At 44.0% G+C, this 22,150-nt stretch overlaps 1 protein-coding gene across 1 annotated transcript in view; it reads left to right on the top strand.

Annotated features, from left to right (window-relative positions):
• The window catches only part of LOC133424578 (receptor-type tyrosine-protein phosphatase O-like), a 77,295-nt gene continuing 55,145 nt past the window's right edge, over window positions 1-22,150 (top strand). Inside the window, exons 1-2 of the mRNA XM_061715253.1 lie at window positions 1-96; window positions 2,981-3,344. Coding sequence (XP_061571237.1) covers window positions 1-96; window positions 2,981-3,344 — 460 coding nt within the window. The remainder of the gene's footprint in view (window positions 97-2,980; window positions 3,345-22,150) is intronic.

Below are 22,150 nucleotides of genomic sequence, written 5' to 3' on the forward strand. Positions count from 1 at the left end.
ATGGTCCAGAGACCGCAGGAACCTCCTTCCTGTTTCCTGCTGGACGGTCCAGAGACCGCCGGAACCTCCTTCCTGTTTCCTGTTTCCTCCATGATGGTCCAGAGACCGAGCTTCCTTCCTGTTTCCTGGTCCAGAGATGCCCGGGCCTCCTTCCTGTTTTATTCAAGAGTTTTCCGACTTATTAACATCAATATATTCCAAATACAATACCATTTTATTAACTGGGGTTTTTAGCCTGCAAGATTATTATGCAAATTAGTTTTTACATCTTCTGAATGGATTTTAAACAATGCCTCACACAGCCGACTCACAACAGAGGACACACCCTGGATCTGGTCCTGGATCTGGTCCTGGATCTGGTCCTGGATCTGATCCTGGTCTTCGCCCGTCTACCGGTCTGTTGTCAGACACTATGGTCTGTTTTACTATCACCGGTTTTATCCAACAGTGAGGACGATGAGGAGGCAGATTTAACTCCAACACGTGGCAACACGTCGCACCCCAGCGCAGTTTTTACTGTGATTATTTTAACAGCAAACTAAAGTCAACCATCAACGCTGCAGCACTTAAACAGTAAAAGTTCAAACCATACCACTGAGGAGAAATGAGAGGATCAAACTAATGAAAAAGAAAAGCAGAAAGAGAATGGAGGAAAACAAAATGAACCAACTAAACATTTACAACAACACAGTAAAACAGGCCAGAAGCCTCAATTTTTCATACCTCATCACACAAAACTTTTTAAAACAGTCGATCTTTAAATAAACACAGATTTTTTATTTTTTTTATTATTTAACACCTTGCAAGCTTTACCAAATGAAGATCCTGGTTAGCTCTTTATGTACATTATGCTCTCAGAATAAAGCAGGAACCTTCATGCAGATGGTCTGGGAACCTCATACCAACCTGTTGCAAACTTCTGGCAATAGTTGCAACTGCATTATCCTCCATAACAGTATAGAATATTCCAGTAAACCCCCAAACACTTATTTTTAAATAATTTATCCACAATTAATGCTTCACTATGTCAAAAACGAATTTTGCTTGCTGGCCTAACAGCAGCAAAAAGGATAATTGCAGTAAGATGGAAACCACCACACAGGCTTAACATCTCCCTTTGATATTTGACTTTTCTTGATATTATTTATCTGGAAATATCTACAGCCCCAATCCATAATGCAAAACAACTAAATATTTTATTTTGGTATATTGCAGCAGATCAAATTAAAGCCAAACTTGAAAGATGTATTTAAAATTGATATAGACTACCTTGTTGCAGCTATCCTTGTCCAGTTTTTGATTATTATTTTTTTACACTATATTTATTGAAATGTTTTCAATTATTACAACAATACAGTTATCTATAAAATGTACAATAAAATAAAAAAAAAACAATGAAAAAAACACACAAGCATAGCAGACATAAAGATACAGAGACAAAAACAACAACATAAAAAAACATTACACACAAAACTCAAAACAAAAGAAAAACAAAAACAGAATCCTCCCTACATTATCATTCAACAGAATCATCCAGTACAGGTCCCAATGGATTACTCCTCATAAAGCGCATAAACTGTCCCCAGATTTCCCAAAAGTCAACAGATTTCCCTTTCATGGCATATGTCAATTTCTCTAATGCCAGCCACCGAAACCGGGGAGAATGAGGGACGGCACCAGCAGGGGAAACATTTATGGGGATCTTTTCCCCTCTTTCCTTCCCTCCTTCCTTCCATCTTTCCTTCTTGGTGCTTTTATTTATCTGTTTTTCAAGTTTTTCCATTTCTATCATGGCCTCTGATTTTTCTGACAGAGACTGGAGCCTGATGTCTATGCAGACACCCCCGAGGAGGAGGATGATGGATAGAAGGACGGACGGATGGACGCATTGACGGATGGATGGATGGATGGATGGATGGATGGATGGATGGATGGATAAATGAATGGATGGATGGATGGATGGATGGACGGAAGGATGGATGATGGATGGAAAATTGGATGGATGGATGGATAATTGGATGGATGGATGGACGGACATATGGACGCATTGATGGATGGATGGATGATGGATGGATGGAAGGATGGAAGGATGGATGGATGGATGGATGGATGGAAGGATGGATGGATGGAAGGATGTATGGATGGATGGAAGGATGGATGGATGATGGATGGAAGGATGGATGGATGGATGGATGGATGGATGGAAGGATGGATGGATGGATGATGGATGGAAGGATGGATGGATGATGGATGATGGATGGATGGATGGATGGATGGAAGGATGGATGATGAATGGTTGGATGGAAGGATGGATGATGAATGGTTGGATTAGAGATGGATGGATGGAAGGATGGATAATTGGATGGATGGATGGGTGGATGGTTGGATGAGAGATGGATGGATGGATGGATGGATGGATGGATGGATGGATGGATGGATGGATGGTTGGATGAGAGATGGATGGATGGATGGATGGTTGGATGAGAGATGGATGGATGATGGATGGATGGATGGATGATTGGTGGATGGATGGATGGATGGATGGATGGATGGATGGATTGATGAATGGATGGATGGATGGATGGATGGATGGACAAAAAGATGGACGAATGGATGGATGGATTGATGAATGGATGGATGGATGGATGGATGGGTTGATGGATGGCCACCACAGCCGGGGAGGATGAGGGACAGCAGAGAAAAAAACGCAACGTGTGATTTATGTGGAACTTTTCCTCTCTTTCCCTCCTTCCTTCCATCTTTCCTTCTCGGTTATTTTCTTCTTCTCATTTATCAGTTTTTCTGAAGATTTAAGTTTTTTTCATTTCTATCATGGCCTCTGATTTTTCTGACCGACACTGAAGCCTGATGCAGACACCCCCAAAGAGGAGGATGATGAGGAAGGAGGATGATGGAGGATGAGGAGGGAGGATGAAGAGGATGAGGGAGGATGAGGAGGAGGAGGGAGGATGAAGAGCAGGAGGAGGACCGTAGGGCGGGGCCACGCAGCAGCAGCAGCAGCAGCTCCAGCTCCATCACCACCAGACACCGACACCGACCCTCTGCTCGCCTCCAGGCCGAGGATGGACGCCGGTTCCCGGGGAGACCGCTGAGGGGGAGACGGGGCCGCTCTGGTTCAGAGGATGGAGGAGGCGTCGCGGACGCGGAGCGGGACTCCGGCTCCGGCCAAACCCACGGAACCCATGCAGCACCGAACTCGCCATTGTTCACAGCAGCAGCAGCAGCAGCAGCAGAAACAGAGACAGACGAGGCCGCGGCGGCGGGGATGCGCGCCCCCGCGGCTGCTGCTGCTGCTCGCGCTTCACCTGCTCTGCTGCGTCCAGGTAAGAGCGTGCACGCGCTCGGCCCCGCTGGGACTGGGACGGTGGGAGAAGGTGATGCGCGTGTCCGCGTGGCGGCGGGCGGGGACGCGCTCGTTGTGTCCCTGCAGAAAGAGAAAGTGGGTCAGTCAGTCCAGGGGTGCAGATCTATGTCAGGATTGCGGGGGACACCAACGTGATTTTAATTTGGAATTTTTTGCCAATATGCAACTCATACCATGCCATAAATTGGTAAAGGCTCGCCAAAAAATACTGCACAGGGAATCATTTATTGTGCTTACCTTTCTTGTTTATTTGTCCTAAACAGCCAACAGTGTGTGCATGGGTGCAGATCCGGGGGGGACGGGGGGGACATCAGTGGCGTCAATTCAGTCGAAGCTAAGGTATGGCAAGGTTACGAGTCACATTAACTAGAGTATCAATCAACACGTCCAGCAAATACTCATCACAGAAGTCTGCTATGGAGCTTATGTGTGGTCAAGAAAATTGGAATTTTTTCAAATGCAGTCTCGCTCACTGCAAAAACTCAAAATCTTACCAGGAATATTTGTCTTATTTCTAGTTAAAATGTCTCATTTTTAGTCCAAAAATCTCATTACACTTAAAAGAAGATTCATCACCAGAAAAATAACTTGTTATTTGATCATTTTCATCTGATTAAAGTAAATTTTCACTTGAAATAAGTAGAAAAATCTGCCAGTGGGACAAGATTTATCTTCTTATTCCAAGCAAAAAAACTTGTTCCACTGGCAGATTTTTCCACTTATTTTAAGTGAAAATCTACTTGAAACAGGTGAAAATGGTTGTTTTTTGAGTCTTGTCTTAAATGTAATGAGATTTTTTTTACTAAAAATTAGACATTTTAACTAGAAACCTAAGACAAATATTCTTGTTAATATTTTCAGTTTTTGCAGTGTATAATAACTAGAGAAATCGATCATGTTGTCTTGATTTGCATTTGTAGTTATTGTATATGTATTAAATAATAGAATAATCAATACAAATAGACACAGAGTAATTCCATAAATGTATTTAAAAAACAAACATTTACATTTCCCCCTGAAGCCAAAGTGTGGCGGCTGCCATACCTTCATACCCAATTGACGCCCCTGGGGAACATGTCCCCCCCAATTTCTGAAAAACATGAATTGTCCCCCCCAATAAAAATACCCTAAATTATTCAAAATTGAACAAATGTATTTTCAGACTTAAAGGTTGAATATGTAGAATATTTATTAAAAATATATTTCTAAAAAAATAATACATCCACGGTGTGTTTTAAGGGTTTACAGAATGAAAGTATTGCTACTCCATAAATTATTATTTTTTTAGTCTGAATTAATATTTTTAAAATTTTATACAGACAAGAAGAGTTAGCCTATTAAGATACAGGATCTCTTCTTCCAGGGAGTCCTGGAAAATGACAGATGAAAACGAACATAGACATTTATGTAAATAAATTTGATGTTGGGTCAACTTGTGCTGTGTTTATCGTGCTCTTAGCAGTGGGTTAGAACTGTTTACCACCACAACTGTGTTAAAACATGATCAGTTAGTTTAAACAACTTGTTTAGGGCTCCATAGTTCATCCATATATCAATTGATCATGCATAAAGTAGTCCCGTAGGATAAAAGGAAGATGGTGAGAAGAATTTGAGATGAGTAGACACTACATGCCCAAAACCCTTAAAATTATGATTTACGAATATAACAGTGAAGTAAGCAGTGACACACACTCAGGGGTGCAGATCCGATGTCAGGATTGGGGGGGACACCAACGTGATTTTAATTTTTAATTTTTCGCCAATATGCAACTCATACCATGCCATAAATTGGTAAAGGCTCGCCAAAAAACACTGCACAGGGAATCATTTATTGTGCTTACCTTTCTTGTTTATTTGTCCTAAACAGCCAACGGTGTGTGTCACTGCTTACTTAACTGTTATATTCGTAAATCATAATTTTAAGGGTTTTGGGCACGTAGTGTCTACTCATCTCAAATTCTTCTCACCATCTTCCTTTTATCCTATGGGACTACTTTATTCACAATCAATTGATATATGGATGAAATATGGAGCCCTAAACAAGTTGTTTAAACTAACTGATCATGTTTTAACACAGTTATGGTGGTAAACAGTTCTAACCCATTGCTAAGAGCACAATAAACACAGCACAAGTTGACCCAACATCAAATTTACATAATTTATTATTTACATAAATGTCCATGTTCGTTTTCATCTGTCATTCTCCAGGACTCCCTGGAAGAAGAGATCCTGTATCTTAATAGGCTAACTCTTCTTGTCTGTATGAAATTTTAAAAATATTAATTCAGACTAAAAAAAAAATAATTTATGGAGTAGCAATACTTTCATTCTGTACCCCTCAAAACGCGCCGTGGATGTATTATTTTTTTAGAAATATATTTTTAATAAATATTCTACATATTCAACCTTTTAAGTCTGAAAATACATTTGTTCCATTTTGAATAATTTAGGGTATTTTTACTGGGGACAATTCATGTTTTTCAGAAATTGGTGGGGACATGTCTCCCCACTCCCCCCCGGGATCTGCACCCATGGGTCAGTCAGTCGGCTGCAGCATCGCGCCCCTGCCGGGAGGCTGCGGGAGGCCGGACCCGGGAACGTTTCTGTCACCATGTTGGATAAAAGTGGTTCAGGAGAGACTTTTGGAGGGGAAAACCAAACCGAAACGGAGCAGCTTCCGGTCCCTGTTACCATGGTAACAGGGCCGGCCAAGGGGCGGGGCCACGGGGGCCACGTGGGCGGGGCCTCGTTCAAACCCCATAAAATGAGTCCGATACCATATTCTAGTCCTGGTTTCATCTCTACTAGTCCTGGTTTCATCTCTACTAGTCCTGGTTTCAGATGTCGTTTCAGCATCGACTCTTGAAATGAGGATGTTTGGACAGATTTGATCAGAGTAAATGTAAAGGATGTTGGTTTTAGTTCTACTAGTCCTGGTTTCAGGTCTACTAGTCCTGGTTTCAGTTCCACTAGTCCTGGTTTCAGTTCCACTAGTCCTGGTTTCAGTTCCACTAGTCCTGGTTTCATCTCTACTAGTCCTGGTCTCAGTTCTACTTGTCCTGGTTCCAGTTCTACTAGTCCTGGTTTCAGTTCTACTAGTCCTGGTTTCAGTTAAACTAGTCTTGGTTTCATCTACTAGTCCTGGTTTCAGTTCTACTAGTCCTGGTTTCAGTTAAACTAGTCTTGGTTTCATCTACTAGTCCTGGTTTCAGTTCTACTAGTCCTGGTTTCAGTTCTACTAGTCCTGGTTTCAGTTCTACTAGTCCTGGTTTCAGTTCTACTAGTCCTGGTTTCAGTTCTACTAGTCCTGGTTTCAGTTCTACTAGTCTTGGTTTCATCTACTAGTCCTGGTGTCACCTCTACTAGTCCTGGTTTCAGCTCTACTAGTCCTGGTTTCAGATGTTGTTTCAGTATCAACTCTTGAAATGGACGGATTTGATCAGAATAAATGTAAAGGATGTTGATGTTAAACTAACAGTGCTAACAGTTACTACGTTTACATGCAGTCAAAATTCGAGTTATTGCTGATATTCCGGTTACTGAAACATTGGGAATATTCCGTTTCCATGCGTGAGCAAACAGGGTTATCCCTGTTTACATGGTAATTAATCATTCAGGATATCTGGATCAAACCAGCGACGCACGGAGAACGTGATGACGCAATTACCGTCATTTCCGCTTCTTCTTCCTGTATCCAAATTCAATTCGGTTTTGAAAGGGTTATTGACTGCATGTAAATGCAGTGTGTGATTGATGCAGGCGTGTCTCCAGACCTGTTTGTTGTCCTCATTTCCAACATGGCGGGTGCAGCAGGACGACGGAGAGTCTTCTACGTTGGGGTCCCGTCGTAGTGACAGCCGGTTACTGATGTGGTCTTGATGATCCACAAGAGTGTAGTTGGGGATTATAGACTCCAGATGGAGGCACGGTTGGTGGGAGGCTCCTTAACGTCAAACATATGTAGTTTAATTTCTATTTCATGTGAATAAAAACTTCTGGTGAACAAGTTAATGACAGGATGAAGAAATGCTGCTGAACAGCTAAGACTCAGGTGAAGGAGGTTTCCATGGTGACGAGTTCTGAGTGGCGGTTGGAGGTTGGAGGTTTCCATGGTGACGAGGTCTGAGTGGCGCTTGGAGGTTTCCATGGTGACGAGGTCTGAGTGGCGGTTGGAGGTTGGAGGTTTCCATGGTGACGAGGTCTGAGTGGCGGTTGGAGGTTTCCATGGTGACGAGGTCCGAGTGGCGGTTGGAGGTTTCCATGGTGACGAGGTCTGAGTGGAGGTTGGAGGTTTCCATGGTGACGAGGTCCGAGTGGCGGTTGGAGGTTTCCATGGTGACGAGGTCTGAGTGGAGGTTGGAGGTTTCCATGGTGACGAGGTCCGAGTGGCGGTTGGAAATTTCCATGGTGACGAGGTCCGAGTGGCGGTTGGAGTTTGGAGGTTTCCATGGTGACGAGGTCCGAGTGGCGGTTGGAAATTTCCATGGTGACGAGGTTCGAGTGGCGGTTGGAGGTTTCCATGGTAACGAGGTCCGAGTGGTGGTTGGAGGTTGGAAGTTTCCATGGTGACGAGGTCTGAGTGGTGGTTGGAGGTTGGAGGTTTCCATGGTGATGAGGTCCGAGTGGCGGTTGGAGGTTTCCATGGTGAGCTAAAGGCTAACGGTTTATCAACTAAAACTATTCAGAGAAATAGAAGTCCAAATACATTTCTTTGAGCACAACCAGAACATTCCTGCACAGATAAATGTCTTAAACTTGTATGGCATTTTCCAGCTGTAGTCCTGCAGCCCCCAAGCGCTTTACACTGTAGACGTTCATCCACACACACACACACACACACACACACACACACACACACACACACACACACACACATTCACACATTCACACACCGGTTGTTGCAGAGCGGCCTACAACAGCGCCTGACAGCCAGGAGCAGCTCACTGTGACATTTGTGTTTGAGACGTTACAACAGGAGCGAGTGTTTCCTCTGAAAGTCGTCGTCTGGAGAAGCAGGAACATAAAAGATGGACGGTGACGTCCTGGGCGTTCCGCCTGGTTCAGATCGGAGATGCCAGGAGGCTCGGTACCCGTCCTCAGGTTCCACTCAGAACTACTTTATTCCTCCAAGGGGAGGTTGGTTGATTAGCTTCTTTGAGGGTTGTTTGTTTGTAACGGTGCAGGGTTCCGGGTGATTCTCCCTCTTTTCTTCCCGTCCCTGATGGCAGTAAAACAAAAGGTTTCCACGGCGATGACTAGGGATGGGAATCGAGAACCGGGTCTTGTTGAGAACCGGTTCCCAGTGTTTCAATTCCTTGGAATCGTTTGCCTTTTTCGCAAACGATTCCCTTATCGATTCCAGTGGGCGGGAATGACGTCACCAAGCACGTAGCGCAACGTGCGCATTCACGCTCAGCAGGAAAACACGGGGACAAAGCGGCATAAACGCTGGAAAGTTTGGTTACATTTTACCAAAAAGGATGACAACAGGGCGACAATTCTTGCAATGTGGACATTTCAAGTAAGGGGGGAAACTGTTAGGACTCGGCCGGCTGATGCGCTGGGAGCGCGTAGTCAGGCTGATTTATGGTTCCGCGTTACACCAACGCAGAGCCTACGGCGTAAGGTACGCGGCGACACGCACCGTACGGCGTACACTACGCCGTAGGCTCTGCGTTGATTTAACGCAGAACCATAATTCATGCTTTAGAAGAGCTGAGCGCTCGGCCACGTGGACGTGCCGGGCGCTCTCCGTCGGACAGCGGAGCGCGCTCCTGACACAGCTGCAGCTCGTCAGCTCATCTATGGAGAAGTTAAAGAGCATCTACCACTAGATGCTCCTTTCATCAAGGCAAGGAAGAGTATCAGGCCAGAATAGATGAATGTTACCAAGCAGTGACTAAGTTTGTGGTGTTCAACATATTAGGCTACTGGACATTCTTGTGTAATTGCCACAAAATAATTTGTTGTATTTATTTAATTTCTACAGAAGAATATTTATTTTATTATTATTATTTTATATTAAATACATATTTTATATTACAAATAATTTTGTGGGAACCCCCTGGCACCATCGAGGAGCCCAAGGGTGGGGGCGTCTTAAGTCGGACGAGTCTGTTACTGTAAACGTCTGGACCGAGGATGTAAAACCTCCCAGAACACCAGTGGTGTCAGCGGAGGATTCTGGGAGTCTTCAGGCCCAATCCCAATACACCCCCTACTTTCTACCACTACCCCTAAAAAAGAAGGGACAGATTTTAGGCACTTGAAATCTCCCCAGGGGCCTGTCCCAATACTCCCCCTACTCCTACTTTCAGCACCACCCCTAAAATCAGGAAGCTGAGAGACAAAAGCTGTTTTAATTTCAGCTGTAGCGCTGTTAATATGCCACTTTATTAAGTTTTAATATTTTTTCAGACGTAAAAGTAACCGTTAAGATCCCCAACCTGGGCTCAGTTTATCCAAATAACGCCTGTTAAGAAATTTGATCTGATGTTTTCGGCGATGATGAGACCAGGGCGCAGCAGCAGCAGCAGTTCACGTACAGACGTGATCGCCAGGTCAACCTGCGGCGTCGTCCCTGGGGAGAAACCTGCAGCTCTGTTGAGAATTACCGCTGGCTGAAATAAATCATTTAGGAAGATACATGTTGGTTTAATAGATGAAATCTAACAGTTGTAGCTACGCCTGTTAAGAAATTTGCTCCGAAAATCTCGGGATTTCTGCCTGCCGGCTCCGGAGCTGATTTATGGTTCTGTGTTAAATCGACGCAGAGGCTACGTCGTAGGGTACGGCGTACGGCGCGCGTCGCCGCGTTACCTACGCCGTAGGCTCTGCGTTGGTGTAACGCGGAAGCATAAATCAGCCTTTACTCTGGCGAGGTTGCAACAATGGGAAAAAAAGTGATTATGTACATTCACTGAGTGAATAATATGAAAGTAAAATATATATTTCTCGCTAGAAATGTAATCAAAACGCATTTTTATGCAGAAACTAACTCAAAATATTGATTTTATTCACTAAAAAATAAGAAATGTCCGCCATGTTTTTTTTTTTAATTCAGTCCGCAAATGACGACGAAAAGCATTCTGGGAAATTTTTCTGTCACTAGTTCAGCTAGTGAGCATCGGAAATTCCTACGTCCGTAGGGAGGGACAGATTCATAGCAACTACACTACTTTTCTCCACTACCCCTAGGTGGAAAGAGGAATTGGGACACCACTACCCTCACGGGAACGCGCAAAATTTAGGGGTAGGGATGAAAACGAGGGGTAGTGGGCGTATTGGGACAGCGCCTCAGTCCTGCATGTGGACTCTGGACGAGGGAAGAGACCGGGACCCTCGTCGCTATGGAAACATCAACAACAGTGAGCTGGAAGGTTATTGGCAGATTAGTGGTTGGTGACAGCGACACTTGCCGGTTCAGCAGATCAATGGATCATTTAAGTCTGTTAACGTAAAGAGCGGCGGCCGACACGTGGGATTCTGCTAATCCTGCTGTAAGCCGCTTAGCGGCGCCGCTGGAAACGTCGAGCCGGGTTTACCTTCACGCCGCCGAGTTCAAAGTGTTTGGATTGGGGTCAAAGATACCCTTTTTCCACCAAAGTGGTTCCAGGACTGGTTCTGGTCCGGTTCTGGTCTGCTTCTGGAACTGGTTCAACTTGGGAACCAGCTGAGAACCGGTTTGTTTTTCCACAGCTCGGGTGCTAAGAGGAGCCATGTCATTACGTCTCTGCAAACGTCAGTTAAGTCGCTGCGTTTGCGTGAAAGTTGCAGCACCAACCAGGTATCTGCTCTAACAGGACTTGGTCCACGTAGCTCCTCCGTGGACACATCTCTAAAAGACAGGTTGTCTCCTCCCATGATGCTTTGCTGCATCCAGATTCATTCTTATCTGAAAATGTCTCTTGCTATTGCCGTTGGTCTGAATAACTCCGCCCCCTCCGCTTACGTAAGCGGTTCTTTCCTCTAGATCAGGGGTCGGCAACCCGCGGCTCTAAAGCCACATGTGGCTCTTTAGCGCCGCCCTAGTGACTCCCTGGAGCTTTTTCAAAAATGTTTGACTTTTTTTCCTTTTTTTCTTCTTCCTTTTTTCTTTTTTTTCTCCTTTTTTTCTCTTTTTTCTTCTTTTTTTCTTTCTTTCTTCTTTTTTTCTCTTTTTTCTTCCTTTTTCCGCTCCTTTTTAATCTCAACATTTCAACTTTTTTCTCGAAATTTTGACTTTTTTCTGTTTTTTTCAAGTGCATAATGAAAAAAACATTTTCCTCCTCTAAAATATTATTTTTCTTTTTCTCCTGCCCGGCTCGAATACTCTTCCGTAGATTCGCGTAACAAAAAGAGTCATATGGAAAAACATTAGCATGCTACATTTGCAGCCGAGTACCCAGTTATAACTAATATAGAAACATGCAGCCTGTGTTGTCTACATTCTAAGGCTTATACAAGACTTTTCATTTTTTGCGGCTCCAGACATATTTGTTTTTTGTGTTTTTGGTCCAATACGGCTCTTTCAACATTTTGGGTTGCCGACCGCTGGTTTAGACCAGCGAAGAGTTGCTGCTACAGAACCAGCCTGGAACCAGTTTGGTGGGGTAAAAAGGGGTAAAAAAATAGCTCTGCATCAGGAGCAGGTCCCGACCCCGGCAGTCAGGGCCCCCCCAACCCTTCAGCTCCAGGGGAGCCTTCAAGAACAAAAATAGCATCTTTGTAACGAAGGAGGTAATTAAGGAGAGCAGCAGCCCCCCCACTCGCTGCTTTCTTTACCTAATGAAGGTAAACAAAGAGACAGCAGCTCCTCCTTCCTCTCAAAACAAAAGCTGACCCCCACGCCAGCCACGCCCCCCAGGGAGGAGGAGGTGAGACCTGGAGCTGATCAGAACCCAGACGCCGGTCCGTTGTAGGGATGGGTGGTATGGACTAAAAAATGTATCACGATAATTTCTGGCATTTATCCCGATAAAAACGATAAAAATTACGATAAAAAAATACCAATTCAACTCCACCTTTGTAACTATAAATCTATCACCACATTCAGTCTTTGGAGCCCCCAAATCACTGCTCTAAAAGAATACTAAATACTACTAAACTACACCAATTAAATTGAATTAATAAAAACTATTAAATTAGTACACCTGTACTGCAAAACTGTAATGACTCAAATGAAACAAGTTTGAAATGTAAGAACAAATTCAACATGTATTCAAACTGTATGGCTTAAACGGTGGGATAATGTAAGCAAAATAAGCAAAAGTACCATTGTCGTTCAAGTTTTCTTAGCTTATAAAATCACAAAGTATAAAAAAATACAACCTGATAAATAAAGAAACAGGACAAATAAATAAAAGTTCACTGAAAATAAAATCCTATCAGTGATGATCTCTTCTAATATAAATAAAATGTGCAAATTAACCTGTGGTTGGAACATGCCACAAATGAGATACTATTGCAATTTCTTTTCGTAATAGTCAAACGTTATATCAAAATGTAACAACCATTTCCTTCTGTTTTTGCAGACTCTGCATATAATAGATGATGTTTGCTCCTCGTCTCTTTTTAAATCCAAACCAGTTCCAGATAATGGAGCTGGAGCCTCGTTTAACAACGAGCTCCTCGCTCTCAGATCCGCCTTCCGCCATGTTTGTTACACCAAAACGTCATCAACGGGAATTTATCGTTTTTACCGCAAGATGACAAATTCTTACCGTGGGGATTTTTTTTTTTGGTATATAGTGAGCGGTAAAGTATCGCCCATTCCTAGTCCGTAGTAATCAGATCTCCGGGAGTTCTGGCTCCGTTTGGCCCCAGGCGACCCGGAGACGTCGGGAACCGCTCCTCTTCGTGGTCACGCGTCGGCCGCCTTGTCCTGACCAACGTAAACCGTCCAGAGGTGCATTCTGGGACGTCTCCTGTTGTTTTCCTGAGGTGACCTCCCAGACCGGATCTCCGTATTATAAAACTACTTTATTTGATATTTACGTCCCTAAATGCTTGAATTCCTCCCAATAGAGCGGTTGATTGGCATCTTTAAGGACTCGTCACAGTGAGTGCAATCCAAGTTCCTTGGTCCAGGTCCCCTCAGAAGACTTGTAGTCAAGACCGCCTAAACCGAGACCAAGACCAGGACCAGTTCAGCTCCAGACCAAACCTGGTTATTTCCTGATCCTGCGTGATTGTAGAACATCAGCTCCATCCTGGTTCTAGTTTCCATATGAGCTTGTATTCAACTGCAGCTCAATAACACAGAGAAGTGGATGATGATGTTGAACTCACTATAAATGTTTCCATCCATCAGCTGAGATCAGATATGTGTGGCCACTGCACTACCGCTATTTCTACACTATTGGAGGATTGACTCCAGTGCTTTTAAGGATTGACACTAGGGCTGGGTATCGATTCAAATGTCATGATTCGATTCGATCCGATTCGATATTGGCTTAGTGAGAATTATGGAATTATGCAGGTAACAATTACGGATCTTTTTGTCCTTGTTTTAATCGGGACTATTTATTATTTATTTTCCCTTTTTTCTTTTTTTACTGGTTCTTTGTTGTTGCATATATTTTTTTTTTGTGTTTTGTGTTTGCTTCTTTTTTGGGTGGAAATGCTAGAAAGCATTTTTTATAGAAAGTGTAAATAATAAGAAGGTTAAAGGGTAGGCATTTATAAGCTCAGAGCTTCAGCCTATTCCTTTTCGATCCAAATGATTACACGACATGTTATGAATGAGTGTACCATATTGAGCACATGATCGAAATAAATAAATAAATAGTGTTATTTAAAATGTTTTTTGAGCTGTTGCTTGAATTATATGACTGTAAAATAACTAGTGAAATAATAATTTCACAATAATTATTGTGAAATAACTAATAAATAAATAACTGAAACAGGCCTTTCAATATCCATTTAAAGTGCAAAAAAGAAAGAAATTTCAACAGTTCATGCAGTAAAAAAATAATTTTAGCTTATCTAATTTATTCTGTCACCACACACACATATTGCCATGAAGCACCTGGCATTTTTCAGAAGTGTCATGACAAACTGTGTGTCCGACTACTGGGATTAAAGTTCACCTGGTGAAAATGATGAGAAGAAAAAAAAATAAAAAAAAATCGATCTTTAGGCATAAGAATCGATTTTTAGGAATTAATATGAGAATCGATTTAGAATCGGAAAATCGATTTTTTCAACACAGGCCTAATTGACACGACTACTAACTAGTCCCAAAGTCCTCTAGCAGAATAACCAGCTCCAACACCCCCCTCCACCTCAGAAAAGGAATGAATAGTAAATGTTTCTGATTTAAATTGGACTTAATTTGGAGATATTTTTTAGTCTGGGCCCACAAGGCCTCAGTGTTCAAGAGGCCCAGGTTTAATTTGCTCCGGTGTGCGGCTGCTGCAGTGGCTGCTGGGAAACCGGAGAGTGGATCTGGATTTCCAGGTCAGACGTGACTCGGCTGGTTCTTCTGTTGGGACTCTGCTGTCACTCAGCCGTGGGAGGATGGGGGGGTTTGTGGGGGCCGGCGGCGGCGTTGGCCCCCTTTCATAGGCTAATGGGCCGCTGGTGGAGGCTGTCAGGCCCCCCCCCACCGGGGGCCGAGACAAGGCTCTGGAGGTTTGCATGATAATGCTGGCAGCTGCCCGAAGGCGCCCTGACCCCCCCTCCCCTTTCAGGGGGTCACGTCCTCCATTCATGGCGGCTGAAGCGGCCAGTGTCCCGATGAGAGCGGGATTGTTTCCTGCTCGGGGTCTCGGCGGCTCCACTTCCTGATCTGCTGGAGGTTTTACTCCGACTTTTCTCCATGAAATCACGTGTTTTAATGGGGGGAGGTTTGGGGGGGTGAATGAATGAATGAATGCTGACTGTTTCAGCTCAGACAAACGATGACAATTTGTCCTCCTCCGTGTCATCGTTTACTCAGAAAGCAGATCATGAGGGCGACCCGCCGGGCCCCCATCACCCCCCCCCCCCCAGGAGAACCAGGGCCATGTGGTTCCTGTGGGAACTAAGCAGTCCCTCACGTGGTTCTGGGGAACTTTGGTCCAGTTTTGCTTCAGTTTGTTGAGGTTTTTGAAGCATACTATTTTACTATTAATACTATTTATACTACTATTTATACTATTTTGGGTTAAGGTTGGGGGTTAGGCTTGGGGTTGGGAGTTAGGTTGGGGCAGGGCCGGTTCTAGAAAATGATGACTAGGGCTGCATTTCAGATCAGAAGGGGTGCACATGCCTGGCACGTTATTCAACACTAAATTATGCATTTTTCCATAATTTCAAGCGGAATGATACTAGCAAAACAAGAATATTTAAAGTGTATTTCAAATGCTTTATTGCAGCAATATCGCTGCAGAACAAAGACAATGCTACATTTAGTCTGGACTACCTCACCCATCAGACAATCTAGCAACAGAAAATAAAACATAGCAACAAAAATAAATATAACCATAAATATACAGGACTGTCTCAGACAATTAGAATACTGTGATAAAGTCCTTTATTTTCTGTAATGCAAAAATGTCATACATTCTGGATTCATTACAAATCAACTGAAATATTGCAAGCCTTTTATTATTTTAATATTGCTGATCATGGTTTACAGCTTAAGAAAACTCAAATATCCTATCTCAAAAAATTAGAATATTCTGGGAATCTTAATCTTAAACTGTAAGCCATAATCACCAATATTAAAATAATAAAAGGCTTGCAATATTTCAGTTGATTTGTAATGAATCCAGAATGTATGACATTTTTGCATTAGAGAAAATAAAGGACTTTATCACAATATTCTATTTTCTGAGACAGTCCTGTACACTTGCTTGCGTCGTTGTGCTTGAACAACTTCCGAATATCCATGGTTACTTTGTGTTAACGGAGCAGCAGAGAGCAGCGTCTTGGTGGTGCAGGTAACGCTGGAAGCAGATGAGTGACGTACACTGGCTGATTTATGGTTCCGCGTTGCTCCAACGCAGAGCCTACGGCGTAGGATACGCGGGGACGCGAACGTACGGTGCGCGTTGCCGCGTACCCTACACCGTAGGCTACGCCGTCGATTTAACGCGGAACTGTAAATCAGGCTTAACACGCGCGTATTTGTCAGTTTTCTTTTGGTCTTTTCAACTGAGCATGCAAACACATAAACTGAGGGTGCAATGCTTATGCACCCTCGTAGAACCGGGCCTGGGTTGGGGGTTAGGGTTGGGGGTTATGTTAGGGTTAGGGTTAGGGTTGGGGGTTATTTTAGGGTTGGGGGTGAGGAACACAGGGCCGGGGTGTCACAGGAATATCTGAGATCGGTAGTTTCTGAATCAGTCTCGGGTCTCGTTGACTCTAAACATGAAGCTGCGTTTTAACGTCAATGTTTGGTTCCCTGGAAGAACCTGCGGTTCTCCAGTTCTCTGGTGCTCCGGGTCTCGGTCCCGGCTTCATCTGGACCCTGAGGACGTTTCCACAGACGCCTGTATCTGTGAACCCGACTGGTGGACGAGGTCCCTGTCTCCAAACCTGTTTTGGGGGGAGGGGGGGGACATTAGCATTCAGGCTCAGCCCCCCCACACCGTCTCCATGGCGACCCAGGAATCAGACACATATAATGAGCTCCACCTCCCAACCCCAGCATGGCCCTGCTTTCATCTCTGTTGCCATGGTGACGGCCGAGGAACCTTGAGCCGAGAGAATCGAGATCCTTCTCTCCTTTCTCTTCTCGCTCAGGGTGACGAGTGACGAGTGACGGCTGTAACGCGGCGCCGCCTCGCCAAACGCCGTCCGCCATCCGTCAGCTGATCCCAGCTGAAAAACATCCAGTAATATGTCATTTCCTGGCTGCTGGTTCCCCGCCCGAACCATCTGAGGGGGGGGGGTCGTAGAACGTGTGAATGTGTATGAATGTGTATGAATGTTTGGTGGTGGTCGGAGGGGCCGTTAGGCGCGATATGGCAGCCACGCTTCCGTCAGTCTGCCCCAGGGCAGCTGTGGCTACAGATGTAGCTACCACCACCAGTGAGGATGTGTATGAATGAATAATGATTTCTGTAAAGCGCTCTGGGTGTCTTGAAGGGCGCTATATAAAACCAAGTCATTATTATTATTATTATTATTATAAACCTGCAGGTTCCAGCTCGTTCAGGAAACCTGGAGTCCGCTGCAGGTGCGCCCCCCCCGGCAGCTGCTCGGCGGTTGTGATGAAACGGTGGCGTTGCCTTCAGGCCGAACCGTAAAACCCGCCGCCGACTTCCATCTGGCCGCATCTTCAGACGAGTAAACAACCATCACGACCAGGATCAGGAAATTACTAGGTCTTGGTCTTGATACTCTCTGGTTTTGGTCTGTGTAGGGGGTCTTGACTACAAGTCTATCTGAACCAGACTAGCGCGCTAGCCCCGGTGTTAGACCCGGGGGGGACGGGAGCGTACTGGGGTCCTGACTAGAGATGGGCAATATTTCACCGTTCACGATTTACCGTCAAAAAAATTCTCCACGGTAAGAATTTGTCATCTCGCGGTAAAAACGATAAATTCCTGTTGATGATGTTTTTGTGTAAAGATGATTTATGATTCTGTGGTTAAATCGACGCACAACGTATGTGAAGGAAGGAAGGAAGGAAGGAAGGAAGGAAGGAAGGAAGGAAGGAAGGAAGGAAGGAAGGAAGGAAGGAAGGAAGGAAGGAAGGAAGGAAGGAAGGAAGGAAGGAAGGAAGGAAGGAAGGAAGGAAGGAAGGAAGGAAGGAAGGAAGGAAGGAAGGAAGGAAGGAAGGAAGGAAGGAAGGAAGGAAGGAAGGAAGGAAGGAAGGAAGGAAGGAAGGAAGGAAGGAAGGAAGGAAGGAAGGAAGGAAGGAAGGAAGGAAGGAAGGAAGGAAGGAAGGAAGGAAGGAAGGAAGGAAGGAAGGAAGGAAGGAAGGAAGGAAGGAAGGAAGGAAGGAAGGAAGGAAGGAAGGAAGGAAGGAAGGAAGGAAGGAAGGAAGGAAGGAAGGAAGGAAGGAAGGAAGGAAGGAAGGAAGGAAGGAAATAAATGAGCCAGGCAGAAAGAAAGAAAGAGAGAAAGAAAGAAAGATAAATAAAAGTTTTTGTATTGGTATTTTTTTCTATCGTTATCGGGATAAATGCCAGAAATTATCGTGATAATTTTTAGTCCATACCGCCCATCCGTAGTCCTGACAGGTTGACCACTGGTTTTTAAAAGATACTTCCTGTCCTGTTCTGAGTTCTCGTCCATCGGGACACTTTGGTGACGTGTTTCTGTTGGCGTCATCGGGCGGGAAGCAGCAGAGATTAAGAACCTCCAGCTCCAGACCGTGGTTCAGGTCCAGGTCTGGAGGAGATCAGGTACCTCAGGTGGATGTTCCCTGGTCCGGATCCTGTATCTGTCTGTGATGACGATAGTTGGGCCAGAAGAGTCTGTTCCCTCAGCTCTGATCTCCAGCTCTGCTAGTTTAAAAGGGACGTATTATGGCATCTAATACCTGTTTTAAACAGGCCTTGAATGTCTTAAAAACAAGCTTTTGATTTTTTTTGCTAAATAAATTAGAAATTCAGCCTCTGAGCCATGTTTGTTTGTTTGTTTGTTTGTTTTATTTAGGATCCCCATTAGCATTAGCAACAGCATTAGCTATTCTTCCTGGGGTCCGACACACACACAACACACAAATTAACACTTAATACATAACAGGCATACATTACACATGACAAAACAAAACAATAATAGACACAACTCCTTTAATCACAATCTATACAGAGGATAACCAAATCACCATCATTCTCAGACATAAGTACATAGAAATGAAATCAAACAAAACACCTTTATAACCAATACCTGCCTGAAATGACCTTATCTAGAATTATTTGACCACTTTTCACCTTTATTATGATTATGGCTTTACACTACCTATAATTATATTCAACCTTCACTTTGTTCCTTCTAAATGACAAATCATCATTCATTACATTTTAAAAGATATTGTTTCAACTGAAACTTAAACCAATCTTTGCTACTGTACCTACATGAGAAATATGAACTGGTATAGAGTTCCAGCCAACCATGGCTCTGTAAAAAAAGTTCTCTGTATCAAACCTGTTCTCACCCTTGGTAGTATGAACCTCCTTTCTGATGTGATTCTTGTACTGTAACCATGGTGAGCAAAATGATAATGGAATCTGTCATACAGTTGTTTCAGAGATCACCAGGATATTTCTCAGAAAATGTAACATAGTATACGTAGACCTCTGTCTTATAGATAACCAGCCTAGTTTTTTATGCATGCTGGACATATTAGACCTATAAGGACACAACAGAGCACAACGTGCAGCTTTATTTTGTGCCACTTGTAATTTCTTTACATTTTTAACTAAAGTATTTGACCAAACTACAAAACAATAATCCAGTTGCGACAAAACCAAAGCATTCAAAACCTGTCTCCTAACATCTAGAGATAAAAATTTTAAGATTCTTCTCACTAGTGACATGCCTCTTCCCATTTTGCAAACGACAGAATCAGTTTGTTTAGACCATGACAATAAAGTATCAATGTCTTTAGCATCCCAGTCTCTAACCTCATTATCTATGCTAAGAAAAATTGGCGGAAGCTCCGACCGGCGGAGTTAGTTGTGGGCGTGTTTTCACGCATCGTTACGTAACGACGGGAGCAGAATCTGAACGGCTCGTAGATCCACATCACACTGGACGGCTCATCCGGGCGGCTGTACAGACACTGCAGAATTTGGTTGCTTTCCTCCTTCTCTGAGTTGGCAGGCTGAGGGGAGACCACTTTATATATGTTAAAGCAAGAGAAAACCTGTTTTTCATAATAGGTCCCCTTTAAAACAAGCTTCCTCTCCAGGGAGGCGGGACCCTCCCTCACAGGTGGGAGGGGACGGACTCGGGTCGCTGCTCCTGTAGATCCACCAGGACCAGTTGGGGTTCCAGGGACCACATTGACGCAGTTAAAGGTTCAGTCTTACAGACCTCCTGCAGGCCTGAAGTCGGGTTCTGACCGAACGGAGGAGGGATTGTAAAGCAGAAGCTGGAAGAAATATGCACCGTCCTTATGGGGTGTGGGCGGCAATCCCATCATGCCGCGGTGCAGCACATGTTTTATGACTCGGATTAGAAATGTGGGTCAGGATGGATAATCTGCCGCTGGATGGAAGACGAGCTGAAACTGACTCGTCTTTGGAGTCACAGGGGATCGTAGGAAGCTTCTGAGCTGCAGCCCTGTCACATGAATGAATGAATGAATGAATGAATGAATGAATGAATGAATGAAATTTAGCAGCTACACCTGTCCTGGAGTCCTAGCTAGCTGCCCGCCTAACTTCAGGCCCTGTTTACCTCAGACTTCTGCTCACCTAAGATGCTGATTAACATTAATTTCTGTTCATTCTGATTGAATAATTCCAAACGTGCTGATTTCTAAAGTCGTGACCAAAACGACGTCTGATGCGGTAAAACTGGAGCAGGTTCATGTTCATGATGACAGCGCTGAACGACATGAAATGTTTGTCTAGAAAAGGTTCTTGTGTTTCAGAAAACCTTCCGTCCGTCAGGAATAGAGCGAATGTTCATGACGTCACAGATGTGACTTCACAGCGGGTTTCGCCTGCTGAGTGTCAGAAAGACTGAGTGTCAGAAAGACTGAGTGTCAGCGTAAACTTTCAGTTTGAGCAACTGGAAAACATCTAAAATGGGGAAGAGTTGTTGTGCGATCGACTGTACTCATAGATTTAGCAAGAAATCGGAGGTATCGTTTTACAGACTACCAAAAATAAGTTTAAGAGATACAAATGGATCGCTGCAATTCACAGAAACAACTGGATTCCAGGCACCGAAACGTGGATTTGCAGTTCCCATTTTGTATCAGGTAATGTTGGATTTTTGGGTAGCTAACGTTAAACGGTCAAATCATAAAGTTCGGTGTCCTCATCACTTTAATTTCTACAACAAATCCTGCCTTGAAGTCGGACCAAGCGTCAAGACTTTTGAAGGCCTTCAAGCTTTGCTTCGTGTATTTCCCCGGTGTAGAAATTAATTACATATGAGTGTTTCCCCTAGAATTTTTTTCAGGCCTGGTGGTACCCACCGAAAAAACCCTAAACAGACGAGGCGTGTGGGACGGCATATTGGACATGTGACATGCAGCAATATAACAAAGTTTTACATTAAAAATCATTGTAGGCCTATATTGCTGAATTATATCACATCAATTAAATCATTAGGCTTAATCTAACCTTTAACCAAAGTTGCATGGGCCTGAAAGGTCTGACCCCATATGAGCATTGAGCATCTTTTATATATATTTCAGAGGGATCTCTATGAAAACCCTCTGGGATGGTCCTCTTTTAACGGCTGCTTGTGCTGACGGAATATGCCACAAAACATCCCTATTCACAATTGAGATTATATCAGTTATAAATAATTTAAAGGAGCTTGAGGCCGGATTGTGGCAGGATTTATGAAAAAAATCCGTATACATTTTAAGTTTTCTAGTAATAATGTCAGATGAAGCGTTCCAAACCCAAAAGAGTGAGCCCTCTAGTGTATCTCTCCTTTGCCTTGAACAGGCTGTTGCTGCAATTCGGTCCCGAATTTCCCGCGTTGGGCTGCGGATGTGACGTCAAATGACGTTGCATGTGCGTTCTCCCCGTTCTCCCGTGCCGGCTTCACTGTTGGTTGCAGTACCCCCAACGGCCGTCGTGGTGAATGGTGGCGCTAGAGAGTCTCATTTCTTTAAAGGAGCCTCAAGCTCCTTTAAACATTGTAGAAGATTCTTTTTTC

The sequence above is a fragment of the Cololabis saira genome, chromosome 23 (assembly GCF_033807715.1).
Source record: "Cololabis saira isolate AMF1-May2022 chromosome 23, fColSai1.1, whole genome shotgun sequence".
In the NCBI taxonomy this organism is placed as follows: Eukaryota; Metazoa; Chordata; class Actinopteri; order Beloniformes; family Belonidae; genus Cololabis; species Cololabis saira.